Source organism: Meleagris gallopavo, chromosome 9, assembly GCF_905368555.1.
Source record: "Meleagris gallopavo chromosome 9, MGAL_WU_HG_1.1, whole genome shotgun sequence".
NCBI classification, from domain to species: Eukaryota; Metazoa; Chordata; class Aves; order Galliformes; family Phasianidae; genus Meleagris; species Meleagris gallopavo.
This window is the reverse complement of record NC_139412.1, coordinates 1,823,145-1,848,577: the sequence shown is the minus strand read 5'-3', so window position 1 is coordinate 1,848,577 and position 25,433 is coordinate 1,823,145. Positions and strand designations below refer to the sequence as shown.

At 52.6% G+C, this 25,433-nt stretch overlaps 4 protein-coding genes across 8 annotated transcripts; 2 read left to right on the top strand and 2 right to left on the bottom strand.

Moving 5' to 3' along the window:
* Positions 1-46: 46 nt before the first annotated feature.
* On the top strand, positions 47-8,547 carry LOC100542318 (nuclear pore glycoprotein p62). Its single transcript, XM_085230291.1, has 12 exons — positions 47-488; positions 1,661-2,064; positions 2,421-2,531; positions 2,677-2,805; positions 3,042-3,137; positions 4,213-4,318; positions 4,459-4,603; positions 4,725-4,774; positions 4,909-5,043; positions 5,645-5,756; positions 6,509-6,575; positions 8,334-8,547. Exons 1-12 carry the CDS (start codon positions 205-207, stop codon positions 8,423-8,425), a joined length of 1,731 nt encoding a protein of 576 aa, XP_085086417.1. The 5' UTR covers positions 47-204; the 3' UTR covers positions 8,426-8,547.
* Positions 8,548-8,699: 152 nt separating this feature from the next.
* RBM41 (RNA binding motif protein 41) lies at positions 8,700-12,107 on the top strand. Of its 2 annotated transcripts, none has more exons than XM_085230293.1 (7): positions 8,700-9,211; positions 9,294-9,410; positions 9,504-9,693; positions 9,872-10,076; positions 10,332-10,705; positions 10,940-11,087; positions 11,329-12,107. In XM_085230293.1, the coding sequence occupies exons 1-7, from the start codon at positions 9,204-9,206 to the stop codon at positions 11,481-11,483; spliced, it is 1,197 nt and encodes a 398-aa protein (XP_085086419.1). In that variant the 5' UTR covers positions 8,700-9,203; the 3' UTR covers positions 11,484-12,107. The 2 variants fall into 2 exon arrangements, with proteins under 2 accessions (XP_085086419.1, XP_085086418.1); XM_085230292.1 differs by having other exon boundaries at positions 9,872-10,154; positions 10,266-10,705.
* A 524-nt stretch (positions 12,108-12,631) lies between these two features.
* Positions 12,632-16,376, bottom strand: LOC100542629 (small ribosomal subunit protein eS4). The gene is made up of 7 exons (XM_085230298.1): positions 16,101-16,376; positions 15,814-15,891; positions 15,389-15,569; positions 15,079-15,176; positions 14,109-14,280; positions 13,442-13,599; positions 12,632-12,792 (listed from the first exon to the last, which is right to left on the bottom strand). Exons 1-7 carry the CDS (start codon positions 16,359-16,361, stop codon positions 12,691-12,693), a joined length of 1,050 nt encoding a protein of 349 aa, XP_085086424.1. The 5' UTR covers positions 16,362-16,376; the 3' UTR covers positions 12,632-12,690.
* Positions 16,377-16,857: 481 nt separating this feature from the next.
* On the bottom strand, positions 16,858-25,372 carry HDAC8 (histone deacetylase 8). 4 transcript variants are annotated; one of them, XM_085230296.1, is made up of 11 exons: positions 25,205-25,372; positions 24,930-24,982; positions 23,790-23,868; positions 22,789-22,889; positions 21,600-21,712; positions 20,459-20,536; positions 19,947-20,055; positions 19,093-19,265; positions 18,130-18,224; positions 17,598-17,703; positions 16,858-17,258 (listed from the first exon to the last, which is right to left on the bottom strand). In XM_085230296.1, exons 1-11 carry the CDS (start codon positions 25,286-25,288, stop codon positions 17,236-17,238), a joined length of 1,014 nt encoding a protein of 337 aa, XP_085086422.1. In that variant the 5' UTR covers positions 25,289-25,372; the 3' UTR covers positions 16,858-17,235. The 4 variants fall into 4 exon arrangements, with proteins under 4 accessions (XP_085086422.1, XP_085086420.1, XP_085086421.1 ...); XM_085230294.1 differs by having other exon boundaries at positions 22,748-22,889; positions 23,738-23,868; positions 25,205-25,362; XM_085230295.1 differs by lacking the exons at positions 24,930-24,982; positions 25,205-25,372 and adding an exon at positions 24,765-24,820 and having other exon boundaries at positions 22,748-22,889; positions 23,738-23,868.
* Positions 25,373-25,433: the final 61 nt, after the last annotated feature.

Sequence of the window (25,433 nt, the reverse complement as noted above, 5' to 3'; positions counted from 1 at the left end):
ATGCGTTAATTACGTCATCGGCGTGAGTCATCGTAGCGGCATCTGTGTGCGCCGTCTGTAACGTCATCGGTGTGCGCGGCTGTTGGTGGCCGCGGAGGGTTGGAGCGTGGATCCGCTCGGGGCTCCGGGGTCTGCAGGGCCGCGTGCGCCGTTCCGGGCGGGGATCGGTCCGCTTCCGTTTCTCTCCTCGCCCGTCTCTGCACCATGAGCCAGTTCAACTTCGGCTCGACCCCGGCGGGCGGCGGCTTCTCCTTCAGCACGCCGAAAACGACCGCCAGCACCACCGCGGCCACCGGCTTCTCCTTCACGCCCGCCCCCTCCTCGGGATTCACGTTCGGCAGCGCTGCGCCGACGCCCGCCAGCAGCCAGCCCGTCACGCCCTTCTCCTTCAGCACGCCGGCCAGCAGCGCGCTGCCCCCCGCCTTCAGCTTCGGGACGCCCGCGACAGCCGCCACCGCCGCCCCGGCTGCCAGCGTGTTCCCGTTAGGGTGAGGGCCGCCGGTCGGGCTGTGGGGAGCGGGGCGGGCCGCTGCGGGGAGCTCGCCGGACTTCTGGTGCCGGTGCCCCGGGTTCTGTGTGTGCTCGTGTGCCTTTAACGAGGCCTTGGGGCTGTGCTGGTTCTTAGAGTGGGGTTCATACAATCGTGCGTTTTGAGTTGGAAGGGACCCGCGAGGATGGGGGAGCCCGACTCCTGGCTCCACACAGCACCGTTCTGAAGTCACACCTCGTGTCTGAGAGTGTTGTACCAGCACTCATAGAGTCACAGAATGGTTTGGGTTGGAAACCCAAAGGATTATGAATCTCCAACCCTCCTGCCACACGCGGGGCCACCAACCTCCACATTTAACACCAGCCCAGGCTGCCCAGGGCCCCATCCGACCTGGCCTTGAACACCTCCAGGGATGGGCGGGGATCCACAGCCTCTCTGGGCAGCTGTTCCAGCACCTCACCGCTCTCATAGTAAAGAACTTCCCACTGACATCCAACCTCAATCTTCCCTCTTTCAACTTCAAACCACTTCCCCTTGTCCTGCACTGTCTACTCCTTGAGGACCAGCAGCAGTGCCTACAGCCCGCTGGTGAAGAACCTTTTCCTGAGGTCTATAACAACTTATTACCCAAGCATACAATTCCATCACACTATCACAGCATCTGTTGGCCCATCCTTCATTGTGCTGAGTCAACTTGAACCTCAAGCAGACTCCATACATTAGGGGGAAAATTGTGTACAAAGTCACAATACAGCAGCCTCAGTGACAGCAGTCTCTGGTCTGTGTGAGAGTAGTGGGGAGGGAACTGAAGGTGGTGGTGAGTGGTAAAAGGTGACTGAAAGAATAGCCTCAGGTGGAGGAAATGAAAAGGGTGCCTAGGGACTGAGAGTTAATGGCTTCGTTGATACTACTGCAGATGTCTTATAATGCATTGGTGCATGGAAGTAATTAAGGGAGCTTCAATGTAAGGAGAAAGAGTTACAGATGGCAGGACTTGTAATGAAGTCTTTGTCAAAATGGAAATACAATTCTGGCTAAGTGTCCATCGTTCTGAAAGGTTGTCTGCTGTTTTGTCAGCACGTGGTCAGTAAGAATGCCAAGTCGTTGTTTCACTGGATGCGTGACTTAAACAGCCTGGCTCACTGCTCTTCCTTTTTTTCCCTTTTATAGGGGAAATGCACCAAAACTCAACTTTGGAGGCACGAGCACAACTCAAGCTACTGGAATCACAGGAGGTTTTGGGTTTGGTACCTCTGCACCCACCAGCGTGCCCTCAAGCCAAGCAGCAGCTCCTTCTGGCTTCATGTTTGGATCTGCCACTGCCACCACCACCACCACCACTGCAGCTCAGCCTGGCACAACTGGAGGGTTCACATTTTCCAGTGGCACCACAACTCAGGCAGGAACAACCGGCTTCAACATTGGTACCACAAGCACTGCAGCTCCGCAGGCAGCGCCCACGGGATTGACCTTTGGAGCAGCACCAGCTGCTGCTGCTGCCACCACCACTGCCAGCTTAGGGAGCACAGCCCAGCCTGCAGCAGCTCCCTTCAGCCTCGGGGGACAGCCCTCTGGTGAGTGCCTGAGCTGGGAGTGGGAGCTGTCACCAGGAGTGCTGCTGGGGGTGGTGTGCACAGCCTGAAATCTTCTGCTCACGTGAAATAAAGCTATGGCTGTGATGAGCATTTCTTATACACATGAGGAAGGTCGCTGGCTCACGGGGGAGAATGGTGTTCATCGGTGTTGAATCGTTTGTTAAAGCCTTTTAAGTATTGAGCTTGCTATTCCTAGTTCCGTTCCTGGATAATGCAGAGCCCTTGTTACATTAAATATTAATGTTTTGCTTACGCTCTTCTACTAACTTGAGTATTGCCATCAGTTTTTCTGTAGTAAAAGGTTCATCTTTTTACTTCTGCTGCTCTTATCTCAGGTCTGAACTTCGGATCATTGGTTTCAACAGCAGCCACTGGTGCACCCACAGCAACACTGACTGCGAGCACCAGCCAGGGACCCACTCTGTCCTTTGGAAGCAAACTGGGAGGTAGGGGGAAAAAAATGGTAGGAAATAATTACACAGGGCTTGCTGAGTCTTTTGTCCTCCCTGTAGTTTTTTAAACCAGAACTTGAAGTGTGTGAAAGCCTGATGTGCTCTGCATGCACGTCATCTACGCTTCTTCTGTTTGCAGTAACAACTACAGCATCTACAACGACAGCTGCCAGCACAGCTCCCCTTCTTGGTACCACAGGCCCTGTGCTGTTTGCATCTATAGCGAGTTCTTCAGCACCAGCCTCATCCAGCAGCACAGGCCTCTCACGTGAGTCACAGCACACGGATCTGTACAGGAGAGAATAAACAAGCAGCACGGTTGGTGCTGTCTGCCAGCAGCAGATGCTGTGGTTATAGGGATGATTGGAAGGGCAGCTGCTCTCTGTTTGCCACCTTCCTGAAGACTTCTGTCGCTGCTCACGAGGAGCTTCAGAAGTTCTGTTTTTCAGCGGGGAGCTGTGTTTAATGGGATATACAAACTGTAATGTTGTGTTCTGATTGCAGTTGGGGCCCCTTCTACTGGTACAACTGGTCTTGGAACGTCTGGATTTGGATTAAAGCCTCCTGGAACAACAGCTGCAACAACCAGCACTGCCACCAGTAAGAGCCAGATGCTGATGAAGATAAGGAAGCCTGTCTTCCTGCTAGTGATTGTGTAAAGGGCCACACTAGTGTAGCAGCACAGCAGTGCTGATATAACTGAAAATAGCACAGTATTTCTATGTCCTTTTTCTCCTTTTTCATCTCCCTACATTCACAGTTACTTATGAGTTCTGAGTTTGTCCACAGCAAAGAGCCTTTGGGTGAAAGCCTGCAGGGCTTTGAAGTTCTGGCCTGGAGTGAGCAAAGTAAAGAGATGACCTGCTCTGTTTGTGGCCTGTTTGTGTAGATACAGGATTGCTGGAGAGCCTAGGGAGAGACTTATGTGGGGATAGGAGGAAAGGGAAAGACCAGGGATTATGGGGTGGTTGGTGAGGAAGAATTTACATTTGATTCCACCCCATTAAGCTGTTTCTTCCATATTATAAGTTTCCAAGTGTTGAGTTTCACAGACTTTTCCCAGTCCGGGTGCTCAGTGCTGTACTGAAGTGGCAACCCTTGTGTGAAAATCCGTGGTGGAATTTGCTGCTGCAGCGTTCACATTTAGGATGCAGCATCCTTTTCTGGATGCAGTGAGTTGTCAGTGTTCAGTGTAACAGTGTGGCTGCTGCCAAGCCCTCAGGGTATTCCTAAAGCTTGTTTGTGGAGGGACTGAAGGGTTTAGATCAGTGATAAAAGTGCTGTAGGTCTGAGTGAGGGCATTGTCTGATAGGTGCTCCTTTACTTTGTGGGGATGTGGGAATCTCCTCTACAAAATACCCTGTAGCAGCAATGTGGTGCAGCAGCTGGATGTGCTATTAGAAGTGTCAGCTCTAATAGCAAAGCACAAGGAGTTGGAGAGGGATGAGGGCCATGTGAAGTGCAGGCTGCCAGTTCCTTGTTTTAGTAGAGCTACTAATCAAGTATTTCCAGTCCACTTGTGTTAGTTGTGCCAAGGAGTGCTGCATGCCCTTCCCAGCACACGTGGGATTTGCTCTTTGTTAAAGGGATGTGGCTGAGCTGTGTATTGATCGTGTCCTTGATGTTACACAGCAGGTGTCCTCTTCTGGTGTCGGATCTGAATTTCTTCTTTCAGGCACTTCTGCTTCTAGCTTTGCTTTGAACCTTAAACCATTAACTACAACTGGTACTATCGGAGCTGTGACTTCTACAGCTGCTGTAACCACCACAACAACAACCAGGTGAGTGTTTTGTTACAGCTGCCTGGGGCAGGAGGCAGCTTTAGTGCTGGTGACTGGTGGAGGGAAGGGGACGCAGGGTTGTGAGGGTTGTGCTTTGATTGTTGACCCGGTGTTCTGTACTGTCCCACGTTTCCTCTCAGTGCACCTCCTGTGATGACATATGCTCAGCTGGAGAGTCTGATAAACAAGTGGAGCCTGGAGCTGGAAGATCAGGAGAAGCATTTCCTCCATCAGGCGACACAAGTGAACGCCTGGGATCGGACACTGATAGAGAATGGAGAGAAGGTCAGGTGGCAGCCAGCCTGGTTCTGCTTGCTAAGTTTGTTAGAGATGTGGCGTGCAGATATAATCCAGATATAGCTTATTTCTTCAGAACTTTCCTGGTGTAATTGTCTTGTATTTCCAGATTACTTCACTACACAGAGAAGTAGAGAAGGTGAAGCTTGATCAGAAGAGGTGAGAAACTGTGAACACTTGAGATGACCTTTTTTATTGTTTGTTCTTATTCTCCATTGTCTCGCGTTGTATGGAAATTCTTGAACATCAGCCTGATCTAAATTGTGTTGAGTCGTTCACGTTGTTCTTTTCAGACTGGATCAGGAGCTGGACTTCATTTTGTCCCAGCAAAAGGAGCTTGAAGACTTGCTGACCCCTCTGGAGGAGTCTGTGAAGGAGCAGAGTGGGACCATTTACTTGCAGCACGCGGATGAAGAACGGGAGAGGACGTAAGAGATCTGTTTTGAACGTGTGATGGTCAGTCAGAAGTGGGGATACAGGATAATACTTAGCTGTCAGAGACTTTCTTCTAATATGTAATCCTGTTTTATGTTATGTTTTATGTGTTAGAAATATGGGAATTGCAATTGGAAGCTCATAAATCAGCTTGCTTTGGTGGATATTGGTCTCACCAGCTGTCTAGGAAGGTGTTGTTATTTAGGCATCATCTCTCAAAAAACATTATTAGTGGTAGAAGTGAAGAGAGTGGAGTGCATTACGTGCAGCTCGAGCATCCTTGCAAGTGTTGAATTTTAGTGGGGTAATTAAGGAATTATTTGGTTCAAGAGGTGCAAATCTTGAAGAATCTGGACCAGCTGCTCTCTTCACTTCTAATAAAACCTTCCAGAAAAAACTTCAGCAATGTTATTTATCTGTCTCCCAAGTGTCTGGCAGAGTGGAAGCTGAGGAGTTGCCTCCTCTGTGTCTGCCATGCCCTGGTTGAAAGGCATGGATGCTAATTCTGATTGTCTGCAGTGAGTGTGACTGGGAGCAGGCTGTCTCCAGCTTGCTCTGAATACTCTGGCCCACATTCTCCCTTGCTTCTTACAGCTATAAGTTGGCTGAGAACATCGATGCTCAGCTGAAGCGAATGGCACAAGATCTCAAGGACATCATTGAGCACCTGAACACATCGGGACGCCCAGCAGACACCAGCGACCCGGTAAATCCAAACTGCTTTTGTGTGCTGGAATAGAGACCCAGGCTATAAAACAGTGCTGGCACTTCATTTGTCTGCTGGTGGATGCTCTGCTTTTAGCCTCAACCTAGGAAAAGCATTTTATCGTTTGTTGATTCTCTGGTAATGCAGTGCAAGCCAACCTGGCTGTGTAGTTACTCTGAGATGAACCCTCTTTGCTCCTGGTGTAATTCTGGAACAGATAACTCGATTCAGAGCTGTTTCTTAACTTTGATCCTGCTTTCTGGTTGAGCATTTTGTGCAAAAAGCACAGCTATCAATACTTTTTCTATACTACTTTTGTATCCTTGTGAAAACAAGATCTAAATCACGAGTTTTTTTGATCCACATTACATTGATCTCAATGCTCCTTGTAGCTCTTCACTCTTTAGTGAGAGGCTAAGTGTAAAAATGGCACTTTGGTGTTTCAGACTGAAGTTTTTACTTTGTTCCTTTTTTCTTTCCTCACCTCAAGGCTCAGATTCACGTTGTGGTGCATTTTGGGTCTGAGTCTGACTAAAACTGAGCCACAGGCACACTCTGAATCAATTTGTTTCCTTGATGGCAAAGAGAAGCAAAGCAGCACAGCTGCTGCATAGCAGAAATACCGTGTTGGTAGAGCTGTGCAAGTGAGAAGTCTGATTGCTTTGCATCCCAAAGGCAGAGTCCAGCACTGTCCTGTACTGCTCGTAGTTTTAATGTGCCGTAACAGTAACACACCCTCTCCTTCTGTTCAGCTTCAGCAGATCTGTAAGATTTTGAATGCACACATGGACTCATTGCAATGGATTGACCAGAACTCAGGTGAGAGTCATCTTGCAGCTCTTAGGAAACAGAAATGTAAAGCACGTACCTGGTTAGAAATGAGTTCCTGAAGGTCACTGAGGAATCTTCTCTTTGGATTTTCCTGATGTGCACTAAAAGCCTCTGCTGAAGTGCCACAATGCATGGAAGCATGGCATAACAGTCACTTGAAGTAATGCAGAGCAGAAGATTTAATTGATGGTGAACATTTGGTACTGTAGTTACTGTTAATTAGTTTGGATTCATTCAGCCAATTCACCATCTTGCATCTGGGGCTCAACACTGAGGACAAAAAAGAAAGGAACTTTCCTGATAGGGATTATTGCCTCCATGAGAGGGATTTAGGAGTTGTGTGTGGTTTTGGTACTGACAGATGTTAGCAGCTGCAGGGGGCACTGCAGAATGAGGAGCTCAGCTCTCACCAGCACCAGGTGGTCTCACTGCAGGCTGTGCCACTGCTCTCACCAGGCACAGTTCTGGGCTGGAAGCAGCCACCCTGCTTCTGACTGAGAAATAAAATAAATAGTGGTGTTGGCTTGCTTAGGTCAGAACTAAATTAGCCTTTCTTCTAGAAGATAAATGCAAATGCTTGCATTCCAGACGTGCCTTCATTGTGAAGCCTGGTGTAGCTCGTAGAACGCTGACTGTAAGAACATTAGAGAATATCAAACAGTTTCTTTATCAGCTTCATTTCCCATAAAGCGCCCTCAGGGGTGTCCTGCAGCAGCGGTGATAAGGATCTGCTCTAGGAATAGGTGTGCAAAGTGGGGCTTAACTCGTCTGACTTGTTCAAGCATTCCGTGGAACTGGGGATCTTCAGTCAAATTAACGTTGCTTGTTCAGCTTTGCTTACGCTGACACGAACGGGCTTGCTGAACACACACTGATGTTTCATCCCCACTTTGGCCTCCCTGGCAGGAGAGCTGGGATAACGCCTTGTTCTGAGCTGCTTTCTCCTCCTGAGAGAAGCAGGAATGGCTTTCTTTGTTACAGCAGAGTTCTGAGCTGAGCTGTAGGAGGCAGAGAAAGCAGACTGTCATTTTATGCCACTTTTGCACGGTGGGTTTTTGCAAACTGACAAACTGAAATGTGTTGCTTAATATGTTACTGGAAGGTTCTGGGTTTGGCACGCTGCAAAATTAAAACTTCAACTGGAATATTTCCAAACCACAGAGTGACATAATGCTGTAGCCTTGTTGAGTTACTTCTGATAAGCTTTCATGAAATTAAATTAAACATTGCTCTGCTTGGTGCCAAGAGTATATTGCTGTGCCTCCTGCATTTAAAGCTGAGAGTCAATCCGTGGCTTTTTTGCAGATCACTGATTTGGAAACGCATAACAAGTAATCTATAATGTGACTGAAAGCGATCTGTATCTCCTCCGTGTCATTGCACTTTTTACTGCACTTGCAGTTAAAAGCTTGCTGTGGCTGTTATCCTGCAGGAAAATGCTTCCAGCAGCCGGGCTAACCTGTAAGCTGCCTCGCTCCCAGCTGTCATGGAGGCGGGCAGGGAAACGCCTCCAGGAGGCGGCTGCTTTCAGTCGGGCTGCAGCGCAGGGTGGCTTCGCTCTGCTCTCTGCCGCCGTGCCCAGGAGCTGCACTGAGTGCCCGCAGAGCTCTGCTGTGCTGCCTGCCCATCCCTCTGCCCTGAGACTCCTGCTCTGTCTGAATACGGCAGGTGTCGGTTCACGGGCCGATGGGGGCAGGGCTGCGTTAGGGTGAGGGTGAGAGTGAGCCGCTGTTCTCCATCCCACAGCCTTGCTGCAGAGGAAGGTGGAGGAGGTGACGAAGGTTTGTGAGAGCCGCCGCAAGGAGCAGGAGCGCAGCTTCCGCATCACCTTTGATTGAAGGACTCCAAGTTCACAGGGTTAACCTCAGATCCCCACAGAGAAGAGGTTGGTGGGGACCTGCTCAGCATCTGCTTTTTTGGTTTTCTTTCTTTGATTGCAATAAATTTCTTCTGTTTTAAATTCTGAAGTTACTCCTTGCTGTGTCTGAGGGTTCTCCTGCTGCAGGAACACAACTGCTGCCTTCACAGCTGAGTCCCCAGCTCAGCACTGCAGTGTAAGCTGAACACTTGCAGTCCCAGCTCCATACACAGCTGTTATTTGGGTCCTTATAGAAAGGGGTAGAGGGACAGCTGTGGTGAGGAGTCTGATAGCCTTGGCTTCCCACCATTATTACAACGTGGACTGTAATGAGGGGTTAATTAGGTATGCCTCTGCTTCTGAAAGTGGATCTCATTTCCTTTTGGCATAAACTGCTTTTGTGTTTGGACCTTCGAGTGTTCCCAAGGCACCTGTATGCGGGATTTGTGTCTGATTAAAAACAGCAGCTGTGCAAGTGGAAAAAGGGTCCTGCTGTGATTCTGGGCGTGTTGCTCTGCGAGGGTAGAAGAGAAGTGGAGCAAGCGTGCTGCGAAGGTGCGAGACACGGCGTTGTCGTACCGCTTCCACTAACAACGCGCTTACAGCGCTGCGTGCGTACTGCGCTCAGCCGAGCGCGGTCACCGCTGCGCTTCGTCCTCCCCTCCGCCAGGGGGCGCTCGGTCGCCGCCGCCCTTCCCGCGGGTGCTGCTGGGAGTTGGAGTCCCGGGCGGACGGAGGCGGCGGGGAGCGGCGCGGCCATGCGGAGGTGAGCGGGGCTCCGGGGCCGGGGGGGGGGAGGTAGCGAGGGCTGCACGGCCGTGTGCTGAGCGGTGTTTTGTCCGGAGCAGGGTGAGCAGCAGCGTGTGCAGCGATGAGGTGCTGCTGGAGGAGCTGGAGACCGAGGGGGAAAGGCAGCTGAAGAGCCTCCTGCAGCAGCAGCTCGACACTTCCGCCTCCATCGAGCGGTGAGTCCCGGGGGGCCGGCAGCCCCCCTTTACGCGACCCCCCCTTACACGGCCCCGCTCAGCCCCCGGCGGTTGTGCCGCTCTCGGTTCCAGGTGTAAATCGAAGCGGAGGTGCTTTGCTCCGGCGGCGTTCTACAGACCCTTCGGCGAGGCGGCGGCGGGGGCGCTGAGTTTATCCCAGTTCCGAGAGCTGCAGGAAAGCGACAGAGAGACCGCAGCGCTGCGGGAGTTGGGGCTGTCGGAGCCCGAGATCGCGCTATGGAAGAACCGCGCTGCGGGGAAGGTTTGTGAGCGGCGATCGTTTGTAACGGCCCCGTAAGCACCGGCAGCCTGCAGAGCCGCCTCCTCTCCGGGCCGAACACCTCCAGCTCCCGGCTGCCCCGTGCAGCGGAGCTCCAACCCCAGCATCCCCGCAGGAGGCAGCCGGCGGTGCTGATTTGATACCGGTTCCTTTCTTGCAGCACTCCGGGCTCGGAGCGGCCCCCGAAGCCGTGCAGGAGCGCCTCAACGCCATCCAGGAGAAGATGGACGAGCGGCAGCGCATCCTGGAGCTGCCCCAGAGGTTTGCTGGCAGCAAGCAGCTGAGCCGGAGGGAGATGGAGATCGAGAATGCTCTCTTCCAGGGAACGGACCGGCACTCCTTCCTGCGGGCGCTGTACCACCAAGGTGTGCCCCCGTCCCTTCTGTTCTTGTGGCTGTTCAGTAGAGCAGAGCTGGTATCACTGGGAATTCCGTGGGATGGAGGTGAGCCGCGAGGTGCAGCGCGGTCCTTCTGCTCCCTCGTGCAGAGGTAGGGAGCCCAGGTGAGGCTGGATCTGCTCCTGGCCCTAGGCTTAGTCAGTGGTTTACGTCCAGGAAAGGGATTAAGTGCTGGTGGGGGAGAAGTGCACCGTCACACCGTGCCCCTCTGTTGTGGATTAGATGACGCTCAAAGGATAACAGATGAGAAGGACCCCATGATTCACCTGGACAGTGTTTACCAAGAGCTGCTGGGCAAGCAGCCGCCTGGAGAGGTCCAACCATCCACAAGTGCTGCGTGCTCGCTGCCTGCCGCTGCCCTGCAGGGCCCTGACACTGAGGAGTCATCACCTCCCAACCAGGAAGAGCAGCCAGGCCAGAAAGGAAGCCCCAGCCCTCCTCCAGCAAAGCCCCACCAGTCCCCTCCAGGGCCTGTGACTATAAAGGAGCCTGTAGAGTTCATCCCAGAGGAGGAGATCTGCAAGAACCGGCTCTCTGAGGAGGAACTCCGCAATATACCTCGGTTTTCTTCCTACCACCCTGGGGAGCCCAATAAGGTATGTGGAGATGAACCAGGCTTTATCCATCTTCCTAGCCAGGAGTGCAGGCAAAGGCTCTTTGCTCCTGCCTGGCTGCTGCTTGGAGGTGCTTGTTCCTGCATGCGTGGGGAGGGGGACTCTGCTGGCACCTGGGCTAAGCTGGCTCCTACATTTGAGGTGTACAGGCTGGAGTGGGTTAAGTACACCTGTTAGCACAGTACAAGCCCGCTGACCCTAATGCCTCCGCAACAGGTGCTGTATGTGAAGAACTTGGGTCCTCGTGTGACCATGAAGGACCTGGTGTCACTGTTTGCTCGGTTCCAGCAGGAGGACAGCAGGCCCATCCAGTTCCGCCTGCTGAGCGGCCGCATGCGGGGTCAGGCCTTCATCACCTTCCCTGGTGAGCTCTGCCTCCTGCCTGTCCCTTCCTTCCCGTCTCCCCAGGGTGCTGCAGAGCCCCCTCCGTGCTGCAGGAGCAGATTTTGCTCCCTCTCCTTCATCTCGGGTCGGGTTCTTTTCTGTGGGCTGGGGGAGGAGCCATCAAAACGGGCTGCTGCATGCTGGGTTTGTTGGGCTGGGGGTCTCCAGTGCTGCGCTGGGTCCCAGTGTGGGTTGAGAACCATTCCGCTCTTTCCTTGCAGATATTCAGTCGGCCCAGGATGCGATGCTCTTGGTGAATGGGTACAGACTGCAGGGGAAGCCAATGGTGATTGAATTTGGGAAAAGCAAGGAGCCGTCGACACAGGCTGAGGCAGCTGCTCCCTCCTCTGCTGGAGCAGCGCCCACTGCCACGTAAGGGCTGCAGGACCTCGTGGACTTGAGCAGGCCCTGGGACCGCCTCGCTCAGGACTGGTGGGAGCTCAAGTGCAGCTCCGTGCACCTGCAGTGGCAGGGTGAGGGCTGAATGCAGCCTCGAGGAGGGTGGTGCTGAGGAAGCAGCGTTCTCCGCCCTGCTGGCACGTGAGGATCTTCAGGAAGGCCAGAGTTGTGTTTTCACGTGCTGTTCTGACACTGCTGTTGGGGTGCTCCACCTGTCTGCATTCTCAGCCCTTTGAGGCGAGGAAGAGGAGGGGAAGCTACATGTGTTTATATTGTGTATTTCTACATCTTTATTTGCATGTCAGTGTGTTCCTTTGAGAGAAAAGGGACTAGTGTGGAAGAGGGCACGATTTTTCAGACTTGACTTTCTTTTAGTGTCTTTAGTTGGTGTGTGTAATTAACTTTCTGCCACTTTGGTATTTTTATAGGAACGGTGTAGTTTGCCTTAGGGTGGTGCTTTGGGTGCAGAAGTTGCTGGGGCTCTGATCTATCGGAGATTTTCTGCTCTAACTGGCTGAGCTGAAGCCACTGTTTGGCACAGGAGCTCCATGTCCAGCAAAAATTACCCAAGATTCTATCTATATGTAAGTTATTTCTTGGATGCTACGTTCCCCCTCCTTTTGTATTTTCCCCCAGAACAACTTGCAGGAAATGAAAACAAACACAGCAGCCCCATGGCAGTGACTTCCCCCTGCCCCAACCCACTGCAGGGATGCAGGTAAAGTGGGGAGGAGAGGCTGGCTGCATGGGAAAAGGAGCAGAACAAGAACCAGAGCTGAGGGAGGCATGCCAACCCTTAGCCTTAAAATAGAAAGAGCTTATACCGTTCTGCAGGAGTGGGGAGTTAGGCTGCCAATAAGCCATGAGCTCAGTTATGCCTGACAAAGAAACAACCCCAGCCCCTGAAGCCCTGTGCAGGACCTTTCCAGCCCAGGGTCTTGTTCAGCTGGACAGAATGTTCATGGACATGACAGAGCCCTGAGATGACATAATGGGGCTCAGGTTCTGTCCCCCAGCCCCAGGGGTGCCAACAAGCCAGCCCAGCCTCCAGCACTGCCACCCCCATCCTGGCACAGTGTGCTCTGTGCACATACCTGATGTCTGGACCACACTGTCAGCCACCAATTTGGTAATAAAATTTAATTGGACATACTTTCAGGACCACAGCTGGCCCAAGCTGCAGTTTACCCGCTGCTCTGTTTGGCTGCCAGTCTCTTATCTCTCTCTTCAGCAATGGTCAGGCGGATGCCCTTTCCACGGGGCAGGGAGATCCATGGCTTGTTGCCCTGAAGTGAGGAAGGAGAAACCACATCACACTGAGGAACTCAGAGGGAAATAAAGTCCTCCCTTTCCATGAGGAAAAGCAGCAAGGGCAGCCCTTGCCTGGCAATAAGCAGTTTGGTGTCCTTCACTCAACAGCAGGCCCTGAGGAAGCTGTGGTGCACAGGCCTCCTATTGCTCAGGTCCTTGGGGGAGGCATTCAGCCAAAGCCATCAGAACCTTTTCCAACCTGGACTTAAGAATCCAGAGATGGCAGTATTTGAGGCTTCCGGGAGAAGATGTTCCTATGGAGCACTTGCCCAGATCTTTTTGTGACCTAAACTGCTCAGCTCCAAATTGCCCCAGGAGGTTGTGGATGCCCCATCCCTGGTAACTGGCAACCCTGCACATAGCAGAAGGATTGAAACTGGATGATCATTGTGGTTCTTTTCAACCCAGGCCGTTCTATGATTCAACAATTTAAGAAAAAAACATAACGGGGTTTCCTCTTCCAAACAATCCCCAACCCTTCTGGGAAGGTGGCTATGAATTCAGAGCAGTCAGCTTCACTCTGTAGGCATAAAGGTGAGCAGAAGCTGCCCACAGAAGACACCCACAACTCCTGGCTTCAACAACAGGGGAGGACGCACTCTCCTTCAGCCCACGCAGGCTTACCTTGCCAATAACGAAGATATTGGAGAGCCTGGTGGCAAAGCTGTTGCCATTGGCATCCTTCACATGAACCACATCAAAGGAGCCAGGGTGTCTCTCTCGGTTGGTGATCACCCCAATCCGGCCCAAGTTGGCACCGCCAGTCACCATGCACAGGTTCCCTAGGATGAAGGAGAGAGGGCTGTGACAAGAGCTTGTGGTGCTCCTCAAGAGCCTGGGGAGGGGCAGAGCAGTGGAACATCCAGACAGGAACCACACAACACAGCTGTCTGGTCCCAGCTTCCATACAACACATTCCCTATCACCTTCTTGCTATACCGCTCAGTGGCAACTGAAAGCTTCTCCCACAGCCTGCTCCTAAAGCAGAGTGGGGAATCTTCCTCTCGCTGCCCAGGGCTTTTCTCTCACAGCTCCATCTGGCCTCAAGCAACCTCTCCAGCAGCTTCTGCCCAGTGCCTGCTTGCTCTGGGAGCTGTTCAGAGTCCCCACACAAACGCCTCCCACTGCCCAGACACAGGAGGAACTGGTGCTCCAGATGCAGAGGGAAACTCCCTGCATGAGGGTGCTGCTTTTCTATTTACATCAAAGGTGCCTGACAGTTGTCCTCAGCTTCTGCACTGCTCACCGGTCTCCCAAGCAAGCAGCGTCTTGCAGGAAATGCTTGACCTACCTGTGTCAAACTTGATGAAGTCTGTGATCTTGCCGGTCTCCAGGTCAATCTGGATCGTATCGTTCACCTTGATGAGGGGATCCGGATAGCGGATGGTGCGGGCATCGTGGGTGACCAAGTGAGGGATTCCTTTGGTGCCCACAAAGATCTTCCTCACCTTGCACAGCTTGTACTGCAAGCAAAGCACGGCCCTGCTCAGACAAAGCTCCCCAGCCTCTGCACAAACACCACCTACATTTTCCTACTGAAGTACCCACACTGCAGCGTTTGTCTCACTCTGCCCTGAACCCCATGGCCATGCAGCAGAGGCTTCCATCCCCCAGGCCCACCAGAGCCCTGTAGGCCCTCCTCAGCACACTCCAACTTCCAGCCAGCTTTGGATTCACAGCTCAACACAAAGCAGCAGCCAGAAGTGAGCACACTGCTGGGGATGGAAAGGCACTGAATGCACAGCCAGCAAGCAGCTCTCCCCTCAGCATCACCACACAGCAGAGGTGCCACGGTGCCTGGGTTAAGGCAGGGTGCACAGGAGTCCCTCCTTGACACTCCATTTTGTGAGCAACCCCCTTCTGGGAAGGGCCCAAATGTGCTGCCCACAGCTTCTTAGTGCTGCACACTGCACTCTGGCTGGGCATGACTGGGATCTGAGCAGCAGCCCTGCTTGTGGTGGCCCTGAGTCTGCAATCTCCTGACCGTTCAACCACAACAAGCAAAGCTCCCTGTAAAGGTGACCAACCACACCAAGAGTAAGAGCAGCCAGCAGCTGACCATGCACCTGCAGGTACATCTGGGAGCCGCCCTCACATCACCAACATGTTTTCCCCCACAAAGGCTCCATGCCCCAACCGGTCCTCTCAAGGGTGGCATGGATTCTGCATTCAGAACCACCAGTTCAGGACACGCCAAGGAACAAACACTGCCTTGAGAGCACCCAGCCAGGTCCACATAGCACCACACTGCAGCTCCTCACCTTGGCCTCTTCAGCTGTGATGCGGTGAACAGCAAAGCGGCCCTTGGTGTCGTACACCAAGCGGAAGTGTTCGCCTGTCTTCTCGATGCTGATGACATCTGATTTCACAGAGAGAAATAAAACAGCAGCAGTTAGTGTCTACGCTATCCAATGCTAACTCAGCACAGAGCTCATCTTTAAATGGGACATAAAGGCTGCTGAACGACGCTCTCTCCCTCATCATCACCAGGGCATCTTCCCCCCCCGCAGCCTCACAACGCTGCCCCCCCAGCAGCACAACATACCCGTCCTCACCCCCCCCGGACCTCACCCATGAAGCCCGCAGGGTAGGTGATGTCGGTGCGAACTTTGCCATCAATCTTGATGAACCTCTGCATACAAATCTTCTTCACCTCATCTCCGGTCAGGGCGTACTTCAGCCTGTTCCGCAGGAAGATGATCAGCGGGAGGCATTCCCTCAGCTTGTGAGGGCCCGTGGAGGGACGGGGCGCCTGCAGGAGGAGAGGAGCCTCGGGATGGGCACACAAAGCAACGCGGGGCCCGCAGCAGCACCTGGAGATAGCCGCGTGGTGCCCTAGCCCTTAGCTGGCACTTACGAGCTGCAGAAGGCGCTGCCGCGCCCGCAGGACGGCAGATCCGCCTTAAGAAGCGCCGAGAGTTTACAAACCCACCCCCGAGGAACGAAGCCGAGCTCCCAATCCCGCACAACCCCGACCGCCCCCGGCCCGCACTCACGAAGACGCCCGTCAGCTTGTCCAGCATCCAGTGCTTCGGCGCCGCCACGCGCTTCAGGTGCTTCTTCGGGCCGCGGGCCTGCGGGACGGGACGCGTTAGGGTGCGGGGCCGCCGCTAGGCCCGCCGCCCCCATCGCCGGCTCCACGGCCGCCTCCGGCTTCCCGTCCCTCCCACAGCCCCTCGGTGGGTTCCCTCGTGCCCGGGGCCGCGGCGGGGGCGGTGTCGGCCCACGGGGGGCGGCGGATGGCGGTGGATGGCGGAGGGGAGCGGCGGCGCCGCGCACTCACCATGGCTGCGCTCCTGCGGGAAAGGGAGGCCGCTTCCGGTGCGAGGTTGATATGGACGGGACGGGCCGCGGCGGCACCACCTCTCTGCAGTGCGCCCCCTGGCGGCGCGGAGGTCCCGAGGGCGCTGTGAGCGACGCCACCCCCCACCTCCCGCGACGGGCCGCGCTCAGTGCCGCCTACAGGGGGTCCCGGCCAGCCTCGGCCCTCCCTTCCCTCGCAGCCCCATGTCCTCCATGTGCTCCCCTTCCAGGCTAGGACCATCCCAAGTCACCCCCTAACCAGGCTGGGACTCCCCCATGACCCATCCATCCAGACCGGGACCCTTTCACTGTTTCCTTCCCCACCCCTCATCCAGGCTGGGATCCCTTCATTAAAGCTGGACGTCCCCATCTCCTCCCTGTGCCCCAAGATCTCCCCACAAGCACCCTATCCAAAATGGAGCCAGCCCACGTTCCCCCCACTAACCATGCTGGGTACATCTCCCATCTCCTCCCTGCATCGGCTAGGGGCCAAAAGGGGTCAAGCTGGTGCCAGTGCTGCAGTGGGTGACGTTGGTAAGGTGGCTGGAGGGGGAGCCCACGTATGGGGACACCCAGGGAGGGACAACCCAGCTGGCTGGCAACCACACTCCTGCTCCTTACCTAAACCCCACTGAGCCCCCCAATTTGGCACCTGGGGGGGTTCTTCCCCTGAAGGGATGGTTACCAACGCTGAGTGCAGGCAAGGCAGAGCAGATAAAGGGTGAAAGGAAAAAGGCTGGAGTATTTCAAATATTTTATGTGGAAAAAAAAATGCCCACCAGTTTAAAACACAGCTTGCAGTTGCAGCCTCTCTCTTAAAAAACATTTAAAACCAGTTGTGAGAATAAACTTTAACCATGTTAAAAAGGGGAAGAGAAATGAGCAAGAGAGGCTCTGCTGGCATGGGAAACCTGTGGCTGGAGGGCTCATTCTCCCACCCATGGAGATCCATGGCACACAGCAGGCTTTGCTTTTTTAAAGAGAAACAGATTCACCAACGAACCAACAGTAACCTCTTCATATTCCTCCTGCAGCCAAAAATGTCATCAGCTGCTCTGGAAACGTCTCTCCAACAGAGTAATGCTGTTACAGGAACCCGAGCCTTCCCTTCTCCGCTACACCACGTGCTTCAGATTGCCTGCAATAGAAGAGGAAGAAGGGTTGAGCCCAACCTCAGCCTGATGGCATGGCCCAGCATGGGACATCCCAGAGCACTCAGAGCTGTTTAACAGATCCCTCCTCTGCCCAGCTAGAGGAAAGGCAACAGCACCCTTTGCTAACAGAGACCACAGCTCCAAACTAAATGTGCTCCTGACACTGAGAATCGCAAGAGAAGTGGGAGACGTGTATGATGAGCAAACCAAGAAATGGGGTTCATCTTTCCAGCTATCAAGAAAGACTCCAGTGAGCCAGAAGTCTTCACTAAAAGGCCAAAATAAGCCCAAAGCAGGAGTGCCAGGTTTACCTGACTGCTCACCTTTGATCAAGTTGAGAATTTCTTGAATTCTCTGTGGCTCATTGCGGTCCGGTCTGCAACTGGGTGTGATCTCCAGCACGTAGTCAGGACCATACTCTGTGAAAAACTACAGCAAGAGGAGAGGAGTAAGCAACCAAACCAGGCTAATGGGACTCTACAATCCCTCAGTTGTCTCATCCAGCATCCCCAGCAAGATGGAGCATGGCCATACACAAGCACCACAGATATGCTCTGTTCTGACTCAGATTTTCAGATGTTCCTTCTCCCTGGCACATCTTAAGGAGCTCTCTGAGCGAGCAGGTGACTCCACCTCCTCATCCTCTGTAATTATCTGAGGGTGGAGCTTATTGGTTTCTTAGAACCTTTCAAAAAAGATGCAGACAGCCTCACTTTTTGGGAACAAGCAGCCACTGTGCATTATTGAAATAGGAGAGTCTCTCAACAAAACAGCACCGAGCTGAGAGTGTGCCTCTTGGATGAGGTGGGATGACTCTGTTCTTGCATAAGGAGAAGGGAGTAGGGAAAACTTTACCTCATGATCAGGGATCTCAGAGGACAGAGTTCTGCCAAGGATGACCCCAGTCAAGTACGTCCAGCAGCGGGCTGTGTTGGCAAGGTTGTAGCCTCCTGTCTCCAGCAAGAATCGTGATTTTGGAAGAGAAAGATTGGGGAAAAGAGAAGAGAGAGATTTTACTGGAGGGAACAAGCTGCAGAAGCTCCTCCACACACCTCTGTAGACCCAGAATTGCCAGCAAGGACAGGTTTTCATCAGTAATAGGGATAGAAGTGCAAGGGCAGCAGTAGAGACAAGGAATTGCTGCTTTTTAATGCCAGCCTTGGTTCCATAAAGCAAAATACACGTGCCCAGCCACTTGTTAGTGAGCACTGTCATGTTTGAGAGATCATCAGCTTCAGATACGTCAGCTGGTGACTACTTCACAAGTACAGGAGTTCTCATGGGCAGCATGGAAGTGCTCGTGTCCATCATGGCTGTGCACGACCTCACAGAGGGGACCTTGGCTGAAAGAAACCCTATGACAGACTTGGAAAGTGTTTTTCTCCAGTAGACTAAAAGAATGAGGAAAAAATGCTTGGAAAAGAAGGGAGATCACATATTCCATTGTTCACTTTACCTTGTTTTTTGCCAAGTAATAGTTCCCCCTCCCAGATTTCCACCCTGAATGCCTCTCCAAGCTGTGGTGGTGGGACATTCCTTTGGTATTTTCACCATCATGATAAAGTTTTTCCTCATTTTTATGAGGCAAGCTTTGGGGGCTCTTCTTGCCTTTCCCAGCCTACCCACAGACATGGCCTCTGTTCGAACCCACATGAGACCACTCACTGCCAGATGTCTGAGACAGGATTGCAACACAGCCTGGCATCTGCTGGTACCACATATTTAATGCCTGAGGCCACCCAGTTGTTGAGGCCAAAGACTTGCTCTCCTGGAGGACAAAGCTGCTTCCTCTGACCATCACAATGTGCACACACTCACCTCCTCCCAGGATGAGAGTTGCCAGCTGCCACTGCAGGACGTACTTCAGGCACTTGCCCACTCCCTCGGGTGTCATGTTGAAAGAGCACATGGGGTCTCCAGCAATGGTGTCAGCCCCCAGTTGTAGCACCACTGCCTCAGGGTTGAAGGCAGCATACACCTCCTTCAGCACGCTGCAGAGAGAAGCAGTGGGTTGCCACAAGCTTAGCTCAGTGGGAGCATCAAGCTACACGTGTACATGGGCTGCCCTGAGCAGAAGGGCTGGAAGCCATTCCTCTCCTGTGACAGCCACAGAGTACAGCAAGGTCTGCTCCTGCTGCCTCTCACAAACACAGGACCCGAGGAACAGAGGTGGCTCCACATTATCACTCTGCCCTCTCCTGTCCTCCTGAAGCAAAACCACATCTCCCCTGGCTCTGAGGCAAACAGTACATAGAGGGCAGTGTCCTTTTCATTCTTTACTACAAGTATTCTCTTGCAGAAGGCAACTGGGACTTTGCTCAAGTAGATTCTTGGCCACAAAGAGAACAATTCTGTTCCCAGCACTGCACTCTAAAGCCCAAAACATACAGCTGATGATGAAGAAAAATACGTTTCTTTCACAACAGTGTCTTTATTTCTCTAAAGTAAGGAAGAGATGTGGTTCCTGGAATAAATGCTTCTGCCTTGGTTGAGAATCTAAGCAACTCCAATTCTTATTTGACATGCAATTATAAACCACTGTGGTGTCAAACCAAAGAGCCTGCACTACCCAGATCTCACCCCAGGTCCTTCATCAGCCCCTTGCCCCATCCCAGAAGGGATTAAAAACAAGTAAAATCCATGTAGTCTCGTATCAGAGCAAGAGGGCTTACGTTTCACAGATCTGGTAATATTTCTCATCTTGAATGCCATCTTGAATAGGCACATTCACACTGTAATAGCGACCTTTCCCCAGGCCAACATCTGTCACATCTCCTGTGCCTGGAAAATGGAAACAGCCAGTGGTTAAAGAAGAGGAAAAGAGGCTCAGCACTAAGAGAAACGTGTGGCACGTCTCAAGCGAGAGCGGAGTGGCAGTGCCTGGTATGTTTATAAAGACATAGCAGGCCCACTCTAGGCCCACTTAACACTACCACTGGAAGGTTTTGATGGAGCTGGTTCTAGCCCTCTGCCCCACCTTGTAATTAAGCTTTCAAGAAGAAAGGAGGAGATACATCAGATAAACAGTTTCCCCCTTTTTCCTTCTACTGGGTCAAAAAAGAGGGAAGATTTAGCCACAGGGGCAGCAAGACACCTACACTGATGAGGATGAGATGTGCTTGTGCTGTGACCTCACCGCTGACGTGTGAATCAAATTTGCACAAACCTTGCAAGTTCAACTTGCCTGGGAAAAATCCTGGCGAAAACTTGTGCAGAGAAACAGTCATGACCTTCGAGGTGAAGCTAAAGGCATCTTCAACACCTATCAGAAGATGGAAAAGTAAAAAGCTTCCATGCACCACTCTTGTAAATGACAGAATCTAAAAAGATGACCAATAAATACTGTGAGCAGAGCAGGAATGTAATGAATGAAACAGAAAAACAAGAGTGGCTCACTAAAGCCATCCTCCACCAAGGGAGATCCGAATTCAAAGGCAGCAGTGGTCACAACTGAAATGGATCTGACAGGTCTCATGCTAATCAGAACTGAAGGGGTCCCAATACCTCGAGTCAGTGCTCGTCTGCAAGGCTGGGGAGGGAGCCGAGCACGGACGCTCTGCCTGGAGCTTGGCCCTGATTAGAATCAGAACTACTGGGCTCTCCTGCTTTTCCCAATGCTGCTGCAATTCCACATGCCTCTTCTTTTTCCTTAAAGATGTATTAAAATAGCAAGGGTGGGAAGGGAAAAAAGAAGCAACGAGGAACTTAACAGAAACCAAATGTAGGGGGGAAATGGAGCAAAATGAAACACACCACAAGTTAGGAGAACAGAAACATTAAGTGGTGTTGAAATAATGTCCCTGAAGCAAGGAGCACTTTCAGCAAGGCCCTCTCTACTCTCAGTTTCATAGCATCATGCCTTCTTTTAAAAGCAACATTTGTTACTGACTGCTTCCCCTTTGCGACGGTGACAATAAAGAATTAAATGCTGTCACTGAGGATGGGCACAAGGGCCTGGGGAAGTTCTGAGAATGTATCATCCAGATCCAACCCCCTGCAGTGTGCAGGTCACCAACCAGGCTGCCCAGAGCCACATCCAGCCTGGTCTTGAATGCCTCCAGGGATGGGGCATCCACAGCCTCCTTGGGCAACCTGTTCCAGTATTCTCACCAGAGAGGCTAACTGCAGCAGGAATAGCACTGAGTTGCTTTAGGTACAAGACTGCTGCCCAGAACCTCACGAGAGGGCAGAGTAACACCCACAAAGCAGGACATGGCAGAACTGGACTGAGGGAATTCGCACTGAGAAAGGGCAAAGCCACTGCTGCTGCACCAAGTGAAGCCTTACTCAAGTCTGTGCAGCTTGCAGGCTGTGCCAGGCCTTACCATCCCCATGATGCAAATCCAAATCAATATAAAGGATGCGGTCAAATTTCTGGCGCAGTCGCAGGATCCCCAGAACAGCATCGTTCAGGTAACAAAAGCCAGAAGCTTCATCTCTATGAGAAAAACAGCCACGAGATTCAATGTCACCAATGCAATCCCCACTGTTCTCAGCTTTGCCACCTGCACTTGCAAGCCTTCATCTCGCAGGGGTTGAGAAGAGAAGAGATGGGTCAGGAGGAGCCCAGATCACCAAGAACACAACTGCTCACTTCTCCACCCTGGGCTTTTGCCAGCAGCAGCCCCAGCAGAGGTGAGGTAGGAGCTCTGCATATCTCACTGCTGCACAAATAAGGTATGTGCATGGAAACTGCTGCCCCTTATGCACAGCACAGGAAGATTCCTATTGTGGCACCAAAGGAACGATTCTTTTTGAATTAGGGTTAGAGATGCGACTTAAGCAAAATTCTGGGGAGCCTCTTGTCTGCAGCTGCTGGTGTGGTGTTTTGGAAGATGGTGGACACAAGTTAATAAAACACACACATCTGTAGGAAACAGGGAAGCCAGAGGAATTATTTTAGTGCTCCATAATTATAGAAACATAGAATAGCCTGGGTTGAAAAGGATCACAGTGATCATCTAGTTTCAACCCCCTGCTACGTGCAGGGTTGCCAACCACCAGACCAGGCTGCCCAGAGCCTTGAATGCCTCCAGGGAATAATCACAAGATTCAAGGACAACACTGATACTTCCTCTCCTGACAGCGGCTGGTTACTGACACCACATCTCAGAGCACAAAAAAAAAAGAGGTCAGCCTTGCACGACTTCACTCTCCTTACCCAAAAACCAAGAAAACCAGAACAATTTGGGCAACGTTTTGCCAGACTCATCGGGGTTTGAAAGGGCACCAATCTTTTTCCATTCTCTATGGACCACAACGTGCTTTGCAAAATCTATTCTCACTTGAGCCCCAGGGATAAGAAGCTGTCTCTGGAAGCGGGGACAGACCCCAGAGCCACACTGCAGCACCTGCCCTACGCCCTGTGTCCTTCCCTCACCCCCTCGCACCGCGCTGCTGGATCTCCTCCCCCTGAGGAAAGCTGGGTCAGACACCAGCTGACAAAACACAAGAGAAGAGATTGTTTCCTTACTTCTTTGCGTGATGCCACCCTCCAGGCCAGTTAATTGCTACCTTGCACTTGCCATCCAGCAGGCACTGGGCTGCAGTGATGGTGGCTCCTCCCACGGCCGCTGCGTAGTCAAAGATCCCTTCAGTAGCTGGACAGTCGTAACCTGTGGGTGACAGCCAGCATCAGGCATTGCTGAAGGGAAAAGCACACTTTGGGCTACTGCTCCTTAAGCACAGCTCTGGCTTTTCATTCTGTACACACCGAAATTACAAACAGACCACCGTGCAAAACCCTTGTGACAAGTATCGTCCAGATACAGGCAGTGGTCAATGAGGGTGAAAAAAGAAGTTTTCTCATGTTCAGATCATTCAGATTCACAGAAGGAGTTTTGAGCTGATTTCTGATCTCTGTGCTTACCTACCTTGACCCACTACCCCATGGCAAGCTTGCTAAACACACACTCAGTTCTTTGGTGTTCCACCAGGAAAGCCCTGATGCAGCAGCAGATGCATTTTCCCACTAAAAACTGAGATATTCACAAGGAAGACAGATCTAGGCATCTCACAGGTCCACGGCTAGGACCTCATCTCCTCCATTTCCTACAGCAGCCTCCCTAGAGCTGATTCCCAGCACTGTACACGTCTAGAGCTGCTCCTCCAAATACAGATAGAGCAGTTTCAGAGATGGAAAGGGTTAGTACATCATTCAAGCTTTTTCTAATTCAGCAGGCAAGAGCTACTGCTCAAGATAATAAGCAAAACCATTGTGCAAATGGTGCAGGTTTGGTTCCTGGTGGCAGTTTCAGGCTGTCATTCCCATGAAGGCAGAACAACAGCACAGGGCTGACAGTACCCTCTGCTGGCAACACAAAAAGCATCAACCTGACTGGTAACTGCTGCTTGAAGGGGTTTGGCAGCACCTCAAAGCTACACCAAGGCATCTATGAAGCCCACTAGCAAACAGCATCCTGCACTGAATGGTTACCCTACTGCAAAAAGTTTGTGTCCTTACCCAATCCATACTCCACAGACTCTGGGTGGTCATCATCCCCCTCCTCACTGACCTTCTGCAGGTGCTGCAGGTAAGCATCTGTGTGGAAGCTTGCCATCTCCTCCATGGAAGCCACTTTAGGCTTGATTATCCTAGCAGAGAGAAGAGGGAGCAGGTCAGGACACCACTGCAAAGCCCAGCTTTGACCTTCTCAGATAGTTTGACAACTGCTGCTAGAAAACAACAACAAAAAAAATCATCCCTGTCTCATACCCAACTGCCACTTTGAATAGAAAGCTGGAACAGGCCTTACAAGATTAGCACTGGCTGCTGTGCTCACTCCAACAAGGAACAGTTGCAGGTGCTGCCTGAAATTAACCTTTCACACTCACTTCAAGGGTTTTTCTCCCTTTCCTGTTTACTGTCCCAGTCTGATTCCTAGCAGGTACAATGCTTCTAGGACACCATTCTGCTGAAGCAGGAGCTGAGCAGTGACACCTATGTGCTCTTAACTCTGCTGTGTCCGGAGACCATCTCTGTCCTCATGCTGTGAAAAAGAAGTCATAGAATCACAGAATGGCCTGGGTTGAAAAGGACCACAATGCTCATCCAGTTCCAACTCCCTGCTGTGTGCAGGGTCACCAACCAGCAGACCAGGCTGCCCAGAGCCACATCCAGCCTGGCCTTGAATGCCTCCAGGGATGGGGCATCCACAGCCTCCTTGGGCAACCTGTTCCAGTGCCTCACCATCCTCTAAGTGAAAAACTTCCTCTTAAGTCTTTCCACCCCCTTCATATCCCATATCTGAAGAGCCCAAAGATGGGTTCTAACCCTTCTGCTCCATCTCCTCTCCTGAACAGCCCCTACACTTCACAGGAAGGCTCCCAAGCAGCAGTGCAGCACAACACCATAATCTCCCTGAGCTTCAGTGCTGCCCATGGGCTCGAGCAGCACCAGCACGGCTTGAAGCCATGAGAGGACCTGCATGGAGGCAGCAAGAGGCAGTGTGCACGTTGTGTTAGGGCAGGAGGGTAGCCATGAATTATACCTGCCATCGTTACCGTCCAGTCCACTTAACAAGGAGACCATCATTAGATCCTAGAGGTGCCCTACAGCCCTACGCAGTGAGTGAGGGCAGCAAGAGGACAGCTCAGCATCACCAAACCTCAGCAGAGAGGAAAACGCTTTCCTGGCAGCAAACGGAGTCACTTACATCATGTGGTCGAGCAAGGAATACGCCTCGATCAACGAGTGCACCATGCTGGCCTGGGGGGAGAAATAAAAGACGAGGATCAGCGTGAGAGCAGTCCTGCAGCCCGCGGTGCCCGAGAGGAGCCTTCATACCGCCAGGCCTCCCCTCACACAGCGGGGCCCCTCCTCACACACAGCCCCTCACGCCGCCATCCCTCAGCGGGACCCCCTCCTCTCTCCTCTCCTCTCCTCTCTCCGAGTCCCGCCCCCCGGCAGCCCAACCCCCCGGCAGCCCACCCGTTTGGGCACTTTGCACAGGGAATCGCACAGGGCCGCGTACTCCGGGCTGTACACGTAGGCCACGGGCGGCCCCGCCGCCATCAGGGCCGCCACACCGGGCCGGGCCGCCCGGCCTCGCCGCTGCGGGGCACGCCGGGAGCTGTAGTCCGCCCGCGGGGCGTGCTGGGAAGCGCTGCTGCCGCGCGAGGCACGCTGGGAGATGTAGTCCTCCCATCTAGGCCCGCTA